Source organism: Dermacentor albipictus, chromosome 10 (assembly GCF_038994185.2).
Source record: "Dermacentor albipictus isolate Rhodes 1998 colony chromosome 10, USDA_Dalb.pri_finalv2, whole genome shotgun sequence".
Classification (NCBI taxonomy): domain Eukaryota; kingdom Metazoa; phylum Arthropoda; class Arachnida; order Ixodida; family Ixodidae; genus Dermacentor; species Dermacentor albipictus.
The window spans coordinates 27,471,225-27,487,101 of NC_091830.1; the positions used below are offsets into that span (position 1 = coordinate 27,471,225).

Genomic DNA, 15,877 nt, shown 5'->3' on the forward strand with positions numbered 1-15,877 from the left:
ACCAAATATTAAACATGGCAAGTTTCGGGAACCTTTATTCAGCCAACGCAGCCCAAATTCGAAAACATACTTTGGAATCCCTGACGTCCCGCTGGCATACCGGCGCTGGGGTTTTGGCGTGAAATTTAAATACTGATACTTGGACCTTCATTTTCTCATCTAATAATCAAACTACTTTTTTGAAATGACTGCCTGCAGGGTTCTCGAACAATGCTTCATTAGTCTAAACTGATTTATTGTTTTGCTTTAGTGTCCCTTTAACGCGATTTTCTTTCCCATCATTTCAGGCAATTCCTCCGGGATCCCTCGCCGCACCACCCGTGGTTCTGGTCAACACACCCTACATGATGCCGGGTGTGGTGCAGTACCCTGCTGCTGCTGGTATGTGCAAGCCTGTGAATCTCGAGTGTGGCGAAATTTGCTTTATTATTGAAGAAGTTGACCAGGCCACAACAGCTGGTATTTCGTTGGGCACGAAATTCGAGAATACTCGTGTACTTTGATTTCGGTGTACATTAATAACGCCAGGTTGTCAAAGCTAACCTGGTGCTCTACCCTACGGGTACTTGGCTTAGTTGTGCAGGGATATATTGCAGACAAATAGACACATTAGGGAAGTTTTTTATTGCTTTTGACGGCATTTCGCCTGTTCTTTTTCAAATTATCTGGCACAGGCATGGCAGTGTCGTGTGGTGTGAGAGTTGTCTGACCAGATACTTTTGTATGAACAAGTATTTGATGCCATTGAATAGTTCATGTATTTGCCGTGACCTGATGGCAAGCCTGGATTGCCCAATCGCAGGTTTACTTCCTGTGATCCTGTGGAAAATGCATTTAAAGGCATTTTTAGCTTACTTAAAATAAAAGCCACCGCCTTTATTTTACTAGTCGTATTTCTGAAACATTTTTTAATGTACAAGTACCAGCTGAATGTTTCCGTTCTTCGTTTCAGGCTATGTGTACCCACCATACACCGTGCCTGTCGCGCGACCTGGCATGGTGGCTCCCGGCCCCGGCTTCAATCCGGCTTTGCAGCCAGCGGCTCAGCAGCCGCCACCACCAGCCCCAATCACCGAGGATGACGTGAAGCAGGTGAAGCAAAACAAACTGGCGTACAAGCGGGTAGATTGCTCAATGAGGCTGTTAGATCTAAAAAGCCTTAGATAATGTCCGGTCGGACATTGCTTATTCTTGGCAGTGCTACTGCAGAAATTCCATCTATTACGTGTACTTAATCGCTAGAACTTATTTTGCTGTCAAGTGGGGACTTTTCGTTGTGAACCTGCATGATTGGATGAGCAGATCTAGGGATTGTGATTCAAACAGCTTTCACATGATCCAGTGCATAATTACGCAGGAGAGATTTTGCATGTTCGAAGTAAAGAAACCTCTGGGCATCCTTGCTGTAACTTCGGTTTAGTAATGCATGTCCTTTAGGGCATTGTTTTCCTTACTTGTCCTTGTTCTGGAATCCTTTTTTCTCTTGCTTGCTTAAACCGTGGTGAATGTGTGAACACCTGTTTCAAGTGGAAATGGTAGAAGTGTTTTTTTTTTTTTTGCATGATGTAGGCAAAGGTAAAGCCATTCTACTAAAAAAGTAATAAAACTAATTTGGTAAACTATATACTGAATGCAGCATTGAAGGCTCCACTATAGTTTAAAAGTTTTTTAGTTATTATCAAGACCATATAGTGGATAAATGTATGTTCGACACTGCACCAAACGTGCTTATCGCTGTGCCAAATTGGCTTTTTGCGACCAAGAAGTCAGATTGCTGTTCCACCTCTGAACCTGCAAAATATAGTCGAAGTTTCATTACTGAACATAATGTCAAGAATTGAGCTTGCACACAAAAATTGCATGTACGTTCGGTTCTGATACAGTGAAATTGACGGGGTGCGGGAAAAAAATTTGTCACTGAAATTCTTCGTCAAGATCAGTTAAACCTGTATATAACGAAGTCTAAGATTGCAAATTTGCTTCGTTACATATAAAAAATTAGACTCCATGCCATGCTTCGAAGGTGGTTGGGCAAAGAAGCTGTAAACGACACCTAGAATGATTACTCATTGCAATGTGGCTTGAAATTATTCATATGGCGACATTCTCGTGTACTTTACCTAATTATTAGCCAGAAACGTTTCAGCGGCATGTGATTTGGCTTGTGCCGCTACTTTGTGCACCTACAAAGAGTGGACCAGCGACAAGCGAAATGCATTTAACCTGGAACCACTGTCGATCACACACAAATACAAATTCTGCTTCAAGAAATTTATTATTAAATTTAGAATTTGTGCCTGTTCCGTTGATTTCATTGCACCTTTGTCACTTGGCCGCATTCTTGGCCAAGTGTCGTGGGAACAGATCATGTACGAGTTTGCTGGCGCCGCCTGTGCAATTCGCTAACTACTATATGCAATATGGCGGCCAATAAAGAGGAGGAAAATGGACGCCCATAAAGGAGGGGAGAAGGGAGCATCAACATGCATGGGTAGGGAGAAGGCGGGGTTTCCTAGGAGATAACAAAGCTTAGAATGGCGGAAAACCTTGCCTTGAGGTGTGGCTTCACGGCAGCGTGCGCTGTGCTGCCGTGAAGTCACATCTCAAGGTGCAATTTGCATATTAGTCGCACCGTGACTTTAATGTGATTTATAACTTTTGCTCATGCAACAAATATGGTACATGGTGTTCTATATACAAGACGTTATAAAAGGGTGACTTCTTTATTATATCAAGTATATTATTATGCAGTTAAACCTCAATATATAGTGAATTTCAATATAACAAAATTCTTTTGGGCAAAATAACCTGCAATTTATTTCAACATATGCAACCTCGTGCTCAATGCAGGTTCAAGAGATGTTTCCGGAGATGGACGCCGAGGTGGTCAAGGGTGTCCTAGAGTCCCACCGAGGCAACAAGGACGCTGCTGTAAATGCACTGCTTTCCATGAACGATGCCAGTGCCTAGACAATGTCCTGTACATAACAATTAAATGAGAGAAGATTTGGCCTAACAGAAACCTTAACCCAAAGCTGGATGTAGCCATGTCTTAAAGGACTGTTGTCTTTTCTTTTTTTTGTAAAGGTTTTATGGAGCGCACTATTGGCGGAAATGAGGCTGGCGGTGCGTTTTATACCTGTGCCATACGGGCGAGGCAAATGTCACTAACCCTGTAATACCCAAATGCAGTTTCACACCAATGAAAATTTTAACTCGTTCGCTTTTGTTATTGGCCATAGAGAGTCTACTTGTACAAGACAATTGTTATTTGAGGTATAGTAAATAATTATTTAGTCATTGCTTCGCTGGGCTATCCACGACTGAAAACTCACTCTAGCTTATCAAGAGTGCTACTACACGCTACACATTGTTTTCTGTGTTAAACATAAATTTTGAAGGATCAAATTTAATGTAGCATATATAATACCTTGGGCACTACAGGGTTAGAAGTCTAGGACATTAAATTTCATAATGACTTTGTACCTAAGGTTGCTGCTACATTAACATTTTTATTACATTAAACGTCGGGATGGCGATAGCTACAATGAATGCAGCAAGTTAGTTTGCAAAATCATAGCATCGTCAGAGATGATACTTGGCAGGCTTGAGTTCAAGCAATGCTGCTAAAATATTTCATATTTATGTATAGGCGTATCTTATGTAGAATTGCTCCAGACTGATTTTGGAATGTGTATGATGTGTGGTTGCAACATCTAACATGGGAGTGAGAATAGGCACTCGAAGAAAAAATGAGCTGTGAGAACGCTTTGTGGTGCAAGCGGCATTATGTTTGGATGCCATTAAATACGCCCATGTGGCACCATGCTATGACATTAAAACTTTAAGGTGTTGACCAGTCAAGTCCGTGTGGCACGGGTATTAGCCGCAGGGAGTCATCTGCGCAGGTTTGGGCGACGTTTGTTGAACAGTTGAGTCTATGTATAAAGTGTTTATTCCATGTGACAGATCTACTGGCTGTGTTTATAAAAAGGCTTCGACCCAGAAGGGTTCTTGAACTCGTAGTGTAGTATGACGTTTCTCAGCTTAAGGTGGTGTAACGTTTCACGAACGCTCCTTGGTGGTTTTTGCAATGAGGAGCTGCCGGCGGAATGCATTCTTAATCCAGGGTCTTTCAGCAGAAGCTGAGGGTGCCACCTTACAAAATGTTGGCACTAGAATTGCCGAGGAGCGCTTGTTCGAATCAGTTTAGTGGCAGCACTGGAGTTGGCATGACTGTTGTGCCGAACGTCACGTAAATAGGAGATGGCTCATTCGTGCTAAACTTCATGCTGATTTAGGAATAGTGGCGTTTCGTGGTGCGTCCATTTAATACCACCTTTGCGGGAAGGGGGCAGTACCTGCCTCTTTAGACCAGAATTGATCAAAATTATGCAGTCGCCTGTAGCGACGCCAGAGAGCAGAAGGAATTTGCAGGAACTGTACAGTGGCGCCCCCTCTGACTCTAATGGTGAACTGAAGTGTGTGCAATCTATCTGTCATTGCACATCAATGACAGATGGAGCCATCATTGCAATCCCGCAAGTTTTCCCTAACAATGTAGGATTTGCATTAATACAGTCGAATCTCGATAATTCAAATTTGAAGGGGCGCAAGAATTTGCTCGAATTAAAAGAAGTTCGAATTGAAGAAAGCTAATTGAATGGAGGACTTACCTTCAGTGCTGCAGGTCCACTGAGCTAACACATGAGTGGGAAGTTCTCCAAGATTTATTCATTTGTGTTTACATATTGCAGTCAATTATTAGGCGTATCGTTGCTCGTTCTGTGATAGGAGATGGCGCCGTGTATAATTAAAGGAAACGAACCACATTCCGTGACAATTGCCCCTTTGAACTTCTGGTATGCTTCACTCCATATGACTGCTGTATGGGGGCGAAATTGGCTTTCAGGAACCGACATTATGCAATGCGCCACGCTTTCCGCGCTCCGAAGTCATTGGCGAGGATTGCAAATGCGGAGTAAACGCCATTGCTAACAGCTACGAATTGTTTCAATGAAAAACACGGCACCGAACAGCAAGGAGCTTGGTAACGAGCGTCGAAGTAACTAGGCCCAGCGTTGCCGCGGTGTGGCTGCAGCTGCCAACAGATCTGCTGGTTGGAGGCGCCGCCACGTGATTTGGCACGCTGCTGAGAGCATTGTCAGAGTGCAGCATGTTTGAATTAATCATCGCAAATGCTTGCATGTTCGAATTACCAGCCGCTTTTCGCCCATTAGAACACGCATAGCTTTGATGAGACCACAGCGTCAGTTCGAATAAACAGAAAGTTTCTAAATAACGAGATTTGACTGTGAAGCCATGACGTCACCTCTCACTCTAATAGCAAATCAAGGCATATGCTGTGTTTTTGCCTAACAAACACAGGTGGTGCCACTGTTATGTTCCCACAGATCTTGTATTTGTCATCTGGCATTGCTACAGATAATGGGTATCCCTGATATATATTGAGCTGAATAGGCAAGTGATGCATTGAAACAAGGCATTAAATTTCATCCACCGTGAAGTGCCAGCTTTGTATGAAATTTCAGCCAGCGGTTTCACCGGAAGAGTCATGTGTAGCTTGTGCTCCCATTTATTGAAGATTACGTACAGGAACGTTTCTTTCAGACGATTTGTCTTAAAAGTTTTCACTGTTCTTTCCATTGCAACGCCACATGCTTCTTGCTTCAATACACGGTCGGAAAAAGTGTCTCACTTTATTTGTCACATGTCTCGTAGGGTGTTAAGACTCACATACTGACACTGCAGGTCAACCAAGATGTAGTTTCTCTTGGTTGCAGCTCTGTGGATAAGATTTACTTTTCTTTGAATGCTGTGCATTCTTTATTCTCTGTTGAAGCAATTTCTGCGGGAGTGACATGTACCATGCATACATATGCTTTGAGCAAGTCTTCAGCAAGATGCTTGTCTATTATCTAGTATATGTTTCACTTTGCATGTGTTTCGTTCGCGGGCCCAGTGCATTTTGCGAGAGTTGTCAAAAAGGGCATGTCGGGTGCTGGTGCTTTTTGGTGCGTCTGTATCATTTATTTCGCCTGCAGGCTTAGAATGCAAATTTTTGGTGTTGTGTGTAAGGTTTTTTTTTTTTTTAAAGCACTAAGTTTGGAATGCAAGGATAGAATTTCAGGCTGCTAAATTTCGGTTTGATCAGTAACGATCATGCGTACGAATGTTGTGTTGTCTTGTGTAATTTCACTGTTGATTAATACATTTGTTTAAATACAATGCAAGTTCTTTCCCCTTTTTTGATTAATAATATGCCTTAAATTTTCGCTTGTAAGTGAGCCTAGAGCTGTACCCGAAACCATGCTGCATACGAATGTATAGGTATAATTAGGCAATGGCTTGTGCTCACCAGCTTTGCAGTTATATGCACGCATCACTTTATTTCCTTTATTAAAGGGGCCCTGAAGCACATTTCTTCGACGCCTCAAAAATGCCTTTGAACCAGTATGGTTCCTCCCAGTAACATATTACCAAAATAAATTTTCAGATAGACCTAGTATGAGCATAGACAATTCGAACGCGGTATTTACGTTCCCTTGCACTGTCCTCCATTCTGAACGAATGGGAGAGCACACATGGCGATACCCCGCCTTCGGCATCATGGTGAATGGGGTGTAGTCGTCGCAGCACACCATGGTGGCCGTAGTATTAGTGCTACGTAGCAGATGCAGCTACGTGTGGCTACGTACAACTCTAAGTGCACAGCAGGGCTGTAGTGCGCACCTACATGCTCTAGCCTGGCCCTGCTATGTGGTGCAGACGCGCTTTGTCCTGCACAAATAGTGTCCGAATCTAGACGCGCCCTTTATACTGCTCATTATGAAGAAGTTCAATGCGAAGCACTTCAAGCCAGGAGTGGCCGGGAGTAAGCACAAACTGGCGTGCGTTCCTTGTGGATGCTGACCCTATCCATGACGAGGCATGGCAGGCATAGGTACGTGTCGTATGGGCCTTAGCCTCGCATAGTTTGAGGCTAGTTGAATGTTCCAGTTCAATCATGAGTAACGAGAGCCGATGGCTACGGCACCCCGATGAGCAGTGTGGCCAAAGTTCTATTTCTATATGGGGGAGCGCGGGCGAGTAAGCAGACGACAGTCGGCTGACGCTTCGTGTCAGCCATTGACCAATAGCGTTTGTGTATGGACTTGCACTATATTCCAAAATATGGCAGCCCCAAAAAAGGTGAGGAGAAAGCAACTGTTGAAAAGAGAGTGTTTGAGAAAAAGGTGACTTGGCGCTCCACTCGCATGCCCCACGTACCACTCACGAGTGTAAAATTTGGCTGATACGTTCACAGGCAGCGCATGCTATCTGTGGAATGCGTTTTTTTTTTACCTAGTTTAAGGAGTGGTTCAGGACCTCTTTAATAAAGCCTTTTCTATCATTGACACATGCATCTTCAGATCATGTTGCAGTCGTAGCAACATACTTTTGCTTTCGTTTTCGAAAACTTGGATATGTTTGTCCAAATACTGACTTTGCTATAACAAAATCACCTTTTTAGCAATCTTTCCGCCAGACTAGATTATTCACCGACTCTGTAAAATTAGCAGTTGGCATCCATGCCCGGCTCATGGAGTTAGAAAGAATTAATTTCATCATCTGCCTTGACATGTTGCTGTATAAATAGTGTTGTTCATGGACCCATGGCGTTTGTGGACCAATGAGATCATTAGCAGTTGCCGTCTCGCTTGCTTTGCAGCTGGTTTCTGATTTGTACTCTGGTATGATCCGGGAAATATTCTTGGGCGATCACTTTTGGAGATAGTTTTGTATTTGGAGATGGGCTTGGAACTGGACACGTTCGCGTGTACAGCCGACCGTGTTTCTGGCGCTGGGCCAAGAGCGCTCTCGGCCCGTATGCTCCAGCGCGTCCAATGCAGGGTCTCACGAAAGTGAAACTATCTCCTAAAGCAACCGCCCGAGAATACCACCTATGGCCCAGAATTGTGGTTTGTTCTCGAGTTCAGAAAATGTAATCCCAGCAGCCCGAAACACTGTATTGTGCTGTTCCTTGTTTCCATCTGCAGTTGAAAATTGTTATTTCCTCTTGGTAATGCTGCCTTCAAGGTTGCGAGGAAAAGAAACTTGCGCATGAACATCATCAAGCATCTTTGTGCTGTGCAGGAGCTTGTGGGAAATGTACCACCGAGCAGTGCTAAATTTTTCGCATGCTTGCGTGAGTGATGTTGTGCGCTAGACATGTTCCGTGGTTTCTTGTTGAATTTGTTGGTTTTTCCTATGTACAGTGTTTGTGAAAAATATTGAAGCCACTGTGCTACAGGGGCACCCCTTGCATCCCTGGAGAAAGTTTGTTGCATTGTAGTCGCAGAAATTTGGAGGGAGGCTATTGCTCATTACAGTGTGCTTCCAAGTAATGTGCAGCTTCAGCTCTGTCAACAGGATCCTATGATAGATCAGGTTTCTCACAGGATAAGTGGTTTCAAAACTGCCTACAAAAACTGTAGTCAAAAGCAAGGGTCCCACAAAAATGAGTGTGTCAACACTTCATTTGAACTTTGCTGATTCGCTGGCTTGTGACGACACAGTGACGACGGGAAAGTTTTCAAAAGTGTTTGTTCTTGGCATGCAATGTGTGAGGAGAGTGGCCATTTGAGTTGAATAACATTTCTTGTCAATTATAGATCATGTTCACGTCATGTGCCAATGTGTGTCTACCATGCAGACATGAAGTAGTTGGCATAACACGAGTTTGCAGGAGGTGTGTCAAGTTCACAGATGTCTTTGACATTGCTTGGTCATTGCATAGAGCATGCAGATTATAAGCTGCAGTGCTATTATGTTGTGAAGAAAGGACCAAGGAACACGTTGATGAGGCAGTCTGCTTAAGTGTGCACTGCAAATGCGATTTTTCACTTACTAACTTTTCAGTCAAGCACAGTGTGGACAAAAGTGCTACATGCTATATACCATTGGCTTGTCCAGGATCGTGAACGTTTGCATTGACTGTACTCCTGTGCATATTGTGCATGGTAGTACAGTTTGCACATGAGAACACAGAAGCTACGTCCTGATGTTCTAAAAGGCATCTCTATTGGGAAATTTGGCCTGTAGGAAACGAAAACATACTGTGAAGGTTACACTAGGTGCCAACTTCGAGATCTGAAATGATTGGTTGCTTAACCCAGCACAGCAGTGCTGCATTAAACATCGCAACGACAGACTCGCTTTTTTTAAAGCCTAATTTCTATGATGCAGCTTATCTTGAGTGGTTGCAGGCCTTTGAGCAGGTACTAGTCACTGGATATACACAAACCCCTGTTTGAAGATTGCAGAGACCATTTGTTCCTATGCTCCTGTAACATCATGATTTTACAGTTTGCTGAATGTTACTTCAACTGGATTGCATTGTATGGGCTTATCGGAGAGTGCGCTGCGTGCTATCACTTGGCTAGACTTAGCATTTAGCTGACAAGTGTCATTGAATATTTTTTTTAGAAAGGTAATGGCTTGTCTTAGTTTTTCAGACTGACATTTTTTAACTGGCTTCGCTGACGTAATCTTCCAGTTTCCCCACATTACCTTCTGATCTTCCTTAAGATGGAAAGATCACTCGGAGTAGATCACACAGCTGCCTGTAGCTGAGAGCTTTTCTTTTTTGAAATTGCACGAGTTCTGTTTTCTAGAACACAAAAGGGGGGTCAGGTGCATTCTATTTAACTTGGGTGAGCCGCATTAAATCACAGTTTAATTCTAGCAGCAAGTTGGAAAACAAGTCATGCTTATTTTAAGTGGGCCAGATTAAGGAAACAGGCCAGCAGACGTGGCACCATGGCATCCTTTAGGGCACAAATGCACAGTTGCTGCTAAGCTGTACAGATCTGTGCAGTGTTTCATGCTAGACGTGTGGTTTGTTTCTGTTTTCTGTGCGAGCTGTTCATTATTGGCATGTGGAACCAATAAGGTGTGAAGCAGGGCTACTGTACGACTGCCAGATTTTCAAATTCTGCCTATAGACAAGCTGCATGTTTGTAAGAGGTGCAGGGCAGGCAACAAGAGCTAACGACTATGTTGCAGAAGATTAGACGGCACTGCTCTTCCTAGCCCTTGTTAACTGCTTCGAAAGTAAGACAGCTTGGAAAACTCGGACACCTAACCTTGCCTTTGTGGTAAATTCATGCCATTAGAGTTTGCCAAATTTCTTTTTGCCTGTAGTGAAGGTGATGGCAGTGATGCCACGCCATGCAGCTTGTCTATAAGTGCCTCGAAAACATTATGTCTTTCTGCTGGATGTGCCAGATTTGCTCTATGGAGCATGCATAGCTTGGCAGACTACAGAGGGTAGGTCGCACATAGTGTGTGCTCCGAGATCTGTGCCCCAGGCAGCCAACAACAGCGGTCGTGTGCAACCTGGCCTCAGAGATTGGCTGTGGAGGCAACACAAGAAGCGGGGGTTGAGCTTTTGTTTTTTTGCTCAGTAGTGGTGAGCACGACTAAAGTTTGGCCGCCTGGGGCGCCAATTGGAGGCCATGTGACATTAGATCCGCCTTTGCGGAACAGCAGCATGCTGGTGCAGGCTGCGATTTCTATCTTCTGGAGAGCACTGTAAGCAACAGAAAGGGTGTCAAACACAGTTAGTTGACTGACGCAGTTACCTGGAATTATTGGCGAGACATGAATTTCAATGTTTTGGATCCAACTGTGAGTATAGTGTGTGTGTGACCACTGTGGCGAGTGCTTGAAGGAACTGGTCCGAATTTGTTGGTCCCTTTTGGTTGCCTTGGGAATGTGGGTCAGAATGAGGCGTTGGTAGCCGTGCCATCTGATCTGTGCACTGGCTGCACAGGGAGAATATACCTCGTTCCTTTTGGCAGAAAGATTGTGTATAATAATTATTACATGTGTCTGGTCTTTTTCCTGTACAACTGCTGCTTGGTGGCAATGTGATAATAAAGACATTTCTTTCGTATCGGTACACTTCTGGGTGTAGATTTTTCTTCAGTTTGAAATTTTCTTCATGCTTCTAGAACTTGTTCAGTACTGCCTTGTGGAAAGCGTGAGGCTATGAACTTATGACCTTTTATATCTGTTGCTGAGTAGTGTCTGATGGAAGGAGACTTATCAGTGACTTCTACAGTCAATGGATTATATATGGGCAAAATGATCAAGGCCATAGGGAGACAAAGCAGTCTTATAGAAAGTCTGTGGAATGTGTCTGCATTCAATTCAGGAGATGACAACATGCAAGACCAACACAATACATTGTCCAACCATGTGATGTCACGTGAGAGTAGGCTTGATATCGTGTGGCAGAATTTAGCAGCCTTTTCTTTAAGCAGGTGGTAACGTCTATATTGGCTCCAGTACCAGCACATACCAACAAGGAAAAGGATAAAATTTGTGCAGTTCACCGAGAAGCCATGTTGCACAATTATGTCTGTCGCGCGAAAATGTGTGTGCTTGGCAGAGCAGGCAAACAGCCACTTTCCTTGAATAAACTTCACCCTCAGCGATGGCTTCGTCAGAATAGTGGAAGTGAATCTGCAAGGCCATGCGTCTGTGGGCAGCAGACATCAGGAGCCGGAAAGGGAGCTGGAATGGGGCATGTCGGGCATGTCTCCCAACTCCCATTAAGCGGTACCAGGACCATTATAATCACCAGCCTATTATGTCCACTGCAGGACGAAGGCCGCTCCCAGCGGTCTCCAGTTACCCCCGTCTTGCCCTAGCAGATTCCAACTTGTACCTGCAAATTTCCTAACATCAACACTCCACCTAATTTTCTGCCATCCTCGACTGTGCTTCTCTTCTGTAACTCTAATGGTCCTAGTCTTGGAACTGTACTAGGATGCCTGGCATAAAATGTGTGACGACACCCAACCTGCTCCCCCCCCCCCCTAAAAAAATTGCCTGGCTAAGCTGATGGCCGCTGTGTTTTGAACATGATTTTGGAACCGACACTGCCATCTTGATGCCGGCATGCGGGGCTGACAATTCGTGGGATAGGGAAAGCAATCTGCAGATCTATGCAAATCCAAAGAACTTGTACGTCAAAGCAAGCGAAGCTGTATTGCGCAGTTCTCGCGCATGCGAGAAGCAACATTTTCTTATGTTCTAGAAGTGTTTTAAGAGCCCTTTGTAGACAGAGACGCGTACCGTGCAACGCCCTGTAAAGGTGCTTGCATTTAGCGTACGAAAGGCAACAAGCGTTTTTCCAAAATTATCTAACATGCAGGCAAAGTTCAGAGTATGGGCGTTGATTATGAGCTTTGCTGTAAACTGTGTGTGTGCAATATTGCTCCAGAGCGTCAATTTGTTCTACAAGCAACAAAAAATTTAGCCTGCTGCCCTGGCGTAACTACAGATGGCAACAAAATCAAATCCAGCAAACTTGAGAGGAACGCTATCGCAAATTTGTTTGCTAATCTAAACGTCTGTTGATCAAATATGGCCTTTGTAAGCAATTCCTTTAGGGAGCGCTCAAAAACGTCATGCTGTCATAATAAGGTATATGTTTCCCAATGTTCTGAAAGAACTCTGCAGTACAGAAATTTTATATTTAGACGAAATGCTGGACATATTCATAAACGCTATGTGTCACAAAATTTTAACTTTTCTGGCTTAATAGGAGCGTTACAAATAATTACTGAACTTTCGATTGTGCAATTTGCGAGACAGCTGGTGCTAGTTCAACTGATTTATGGACCAATTTTCAGTTTAACTGGTTTCACGTGGTCCTTATATTGCAAGAGGATCGACCCATTAGTTCCCATTAATAGCCCCGCTGCAACAGGTTCCAGTTGGTCCCCATTGCAATGGGCCTCAGGTTGAAATGGGGATGGTGAGTGATGACCCTTTGGAAACACAGGTGAATGTTTATGCACAAATGGGATTCAAGCTGGCTATAGCTCGTATAGAGATTTCTGCTGGTTGCCAGTGCAAGTCCCCAAGTTGGTTATTATAGTATACTGGTGTACTGCGATCGGCCACAGGACCAACGCTGGTCCAGTCTACTGCACATAAGCAGCTTGATGCTCAAATTTGATATAATTTGTTAGAACCGTTGCAGCTTGTGTTTTTGTAAGCGCGGAAGTTTGCGGCATGCCTCGGGAAATGTTAGGGGTAGGGCATCTGAAATCCCTTGTAGCGTAGTCGGTGCCTATATGTGCGCCCCCAGTGGAGTGCGTGGAAAACGATTCTTCATAGATTTCCTACGCACGTACGTTTTGAAGCGGGCACGTCTGCCGGTTTACATCTGGCGCCACATTGTAATAGTGAGCTGTAAAGTTAGGATGCAACTTAAAAAATGGCTGTGGCTTAGCTAAGGTTAAGCCCAGGATGCGAAGCATACTAGCCTTTATTTTAGTTGTTGAACCACTGTTTAGCCTGGTGAACTGCTGTTGCTTGGCTATATTTGGTTCGGCTAGACGAAGAAACAACTCATGCGTTACTCTGCTTCGCCTTCAAGAGTGGAACGCGATAGCGTTCCCGTCGACCCGCCAAGGGGTGTAAGACAATGGGCTACGGCGCAGCGACTACGCGCCCCGCATTGGACGCGGTGAGCGTCGAGCAACGCAGCGTTCGGCGCGGCAACAAAATGTGCGCCTGAGCAAGCGACGCACGCCTGAGCCTTAGAAACAGCTCGTTTCTAAGGCAGCACCGCATTCACTAGAGGCGCTTTTGTACCGCTTTGAAGCATCGTACTCGTGGCTCAGTGGTAGCGTCTCCGTCTCACACTCCGGAGACCCTGGTGCAATTCCCACCCAGCCCATCTTGCAAGAGTTGAGCCAAAGCCACCTAGAAAATCAGTCTCTGTAGAACGCCGCAACCTTCGCTTCTCATTCCAACGAGCAGCTCTGTCTCCAGGAGGCATCTCACCTCGTGAATGTCTAACAGAGGCAAGCGCAGCTGCTTATGGCGGCGAGGAGTTACGGAGTCAACATCTATCGGAAGCGCCTCGCTGGCGTAGTATGAGGGATCACGTGGCGCGCTCCTCATAGGTTTTGCTGTCAACGCTCACTGAAAACACCACGCGCGAGCTCTCCCGGACATTTCTGTAAGTACTTTCGAAACGAGAGAAGTTTCTCACTGTCTAAATAATAATCTTGGGCAAACTGAAAGCACACAATCGTTTACAGACGCTATCTCTTTACCGAATACGTACAGTGAACGCCACTGCGCGCGGTCGCCGCGATGGAGTCTCCCGAACCGGCTTCTTGCGTGAAAGGTAGGTAAACGCTGAGAGCAAACTATGTGAAATATGTTCTTATAGTGTTTGTATAACTAAATGGAGTGTAATAGAACGAAGCCTCAATGCAGCGATCGCGCAGATTCGCAGCGACCGACTGCGCGTATGCATGCTTGTCCGCTCACTGTTTCGCTTTCTCCGCGCGCGCGTTTTCGCACCGTGCCATGAGCTTTAGGCCGCAGAGTATGAGCATTTGACAGTATACAAGCAACCATTGTTGCGTGGGTGCTATCAGAGCTGTTCAAAAATAATTTCATTGTAGAGACTTCGACGCCTACGGGGACTGTGATGTGCCGTCGCGACGATTCAATCTTTTTTTTTCTTCTAAATTCTTTGACCTTTCAATACTATTTCTGAAGTTGCGTCGCACTGCATGTTTATCGGTGCTCTCAGCGTGCAATTTCCCTCTGCTCCTTTTTTGTAATCCAGTGCATTAATTCATAACACAAACATGACCATATGCCATGCTTTTTTAAAATGTGCTTCTTACCGCTGCCTTTTCACTCCACTGAACTTGCCAGTATCTATAGCATCCACAAGTTCATACACCAAACCGTCATGACATTAGTCGGGCAGCGGACTCGGGCGAGCCTCTCAGTGCGCGTTTTCAGAGCCTCTCAGTGCGCGTTTTCAGAACATCGCAGACCGGGCGCCGTAGCAGAAATCTTCCTCGCGTCTGTGCTTGCTGCATACCCGAGTTGCAGCCGATGACTGTTTGCCGGTTTTATGTTTCGCGAGCCAAGCTTCACGCAGCGTCTTGTCCTGCGGCTACGTGTGAATAAGGCTGACACCGGCCTCCGTTACGCGCGTCCGGCCCTGCGGCACCGAGCAGTAGCCTACCATGCTGCGCGCCTTCAAAGGCAGCCACCACCTATTGTAGTGCCTTCAAGCGTTGTAAAAGAGACACTCGAAGCGGGAAAATTTCGCCACTAAATGAGGACCGCAGCGTTCGAGGGAATTTAAACTCGTTTTCAGCTCCCTTCGGCGCGCCCGAAGCAGCCGACGCGGCCGCTATGTCCACGTGATCCCTCCTAGAACGTCACGCCGACGGTGGCGCCAGCTTTTCCAGTGGTGGAGCTCGAGGCCAATACCGCCGCGCGCCGCGAGCGACGGCGCGAGTTGGGGCCCCGTTTCTCCTCTGTCGTGACGTCACGGTGTCACGTGGTATTGAAGGCGACACCGCCGCGCCTGAAGAGCTGGGTTGAGCTCTCGTAATATGCTTCGCATAAAAAAAAACAGCTCTTGGCAACAGAGGCACACGGATCCCGAGGGGTTGTGTGTCTCTGCCATCCAATCACAGAAACAAACAAAAATTGTTGGCAAGCGACCTTCTCAAAAATGGTGTCGTACTTGATACCTCCAGGGCGTCTGCTCTTCTCAAAGTCTTTTTCTTCGGCGAAAGCGGACAAAGTGTATGGAGTCTGAGCATTTTCGGTCTTCAAAAGTCCGCGATACAGTTAATTTCACTGCTGCGTCCGTTTTTACTAGTGCAACTTCACTGCCAACTCAAGTTAAACTAGACAGTAAGTAGTTGCAGCGAAGGAAGACAGCTTTTTTTCGACGTCTTTGCAGTTCCTTACATCCCCACCCTAAAGCCATGTCTCTTCGTATTGATGGCGCGTGTTGTGTGAGCCATTC

At 45.3% G+C, this 15,877-nt stretch overlaps 1 protein-coding gene across 3 annotated transcripts in view; it reads left to right on the top strand.

Annotated features, from left to right (window-relative positions):
- LOC139050683 (toll-interacting protein-like) overlaps nt 1-10,966 on the top strand; it is a 28,468-nt gene extending 17,502 nt beyond the window's left edge. For all 3 annotated transcript variants that reach the window (XM_070527289.1, XM_070527287.1, XM_070527288.1), the window contains 3 exons: nt 288-381; nt 953-1,092; nt 2,851-10,966. In XM_070527289.1, the coding sequence (XP_070383390.1) occupies nt 288-381; nt 953-1,092; nt 2,851-2,970 (354 nt within the window). In that variant the 3' untranslated portion in view covers nt 2,971-10,966. The remainder of the gene's footprint in view (nt 1-287; nt 382-952; nt 1,093-2,850) is intronic.
- The last annotated feature ends 4,911 nt before the right edge of the window (nt 10,967-15,877 follow it).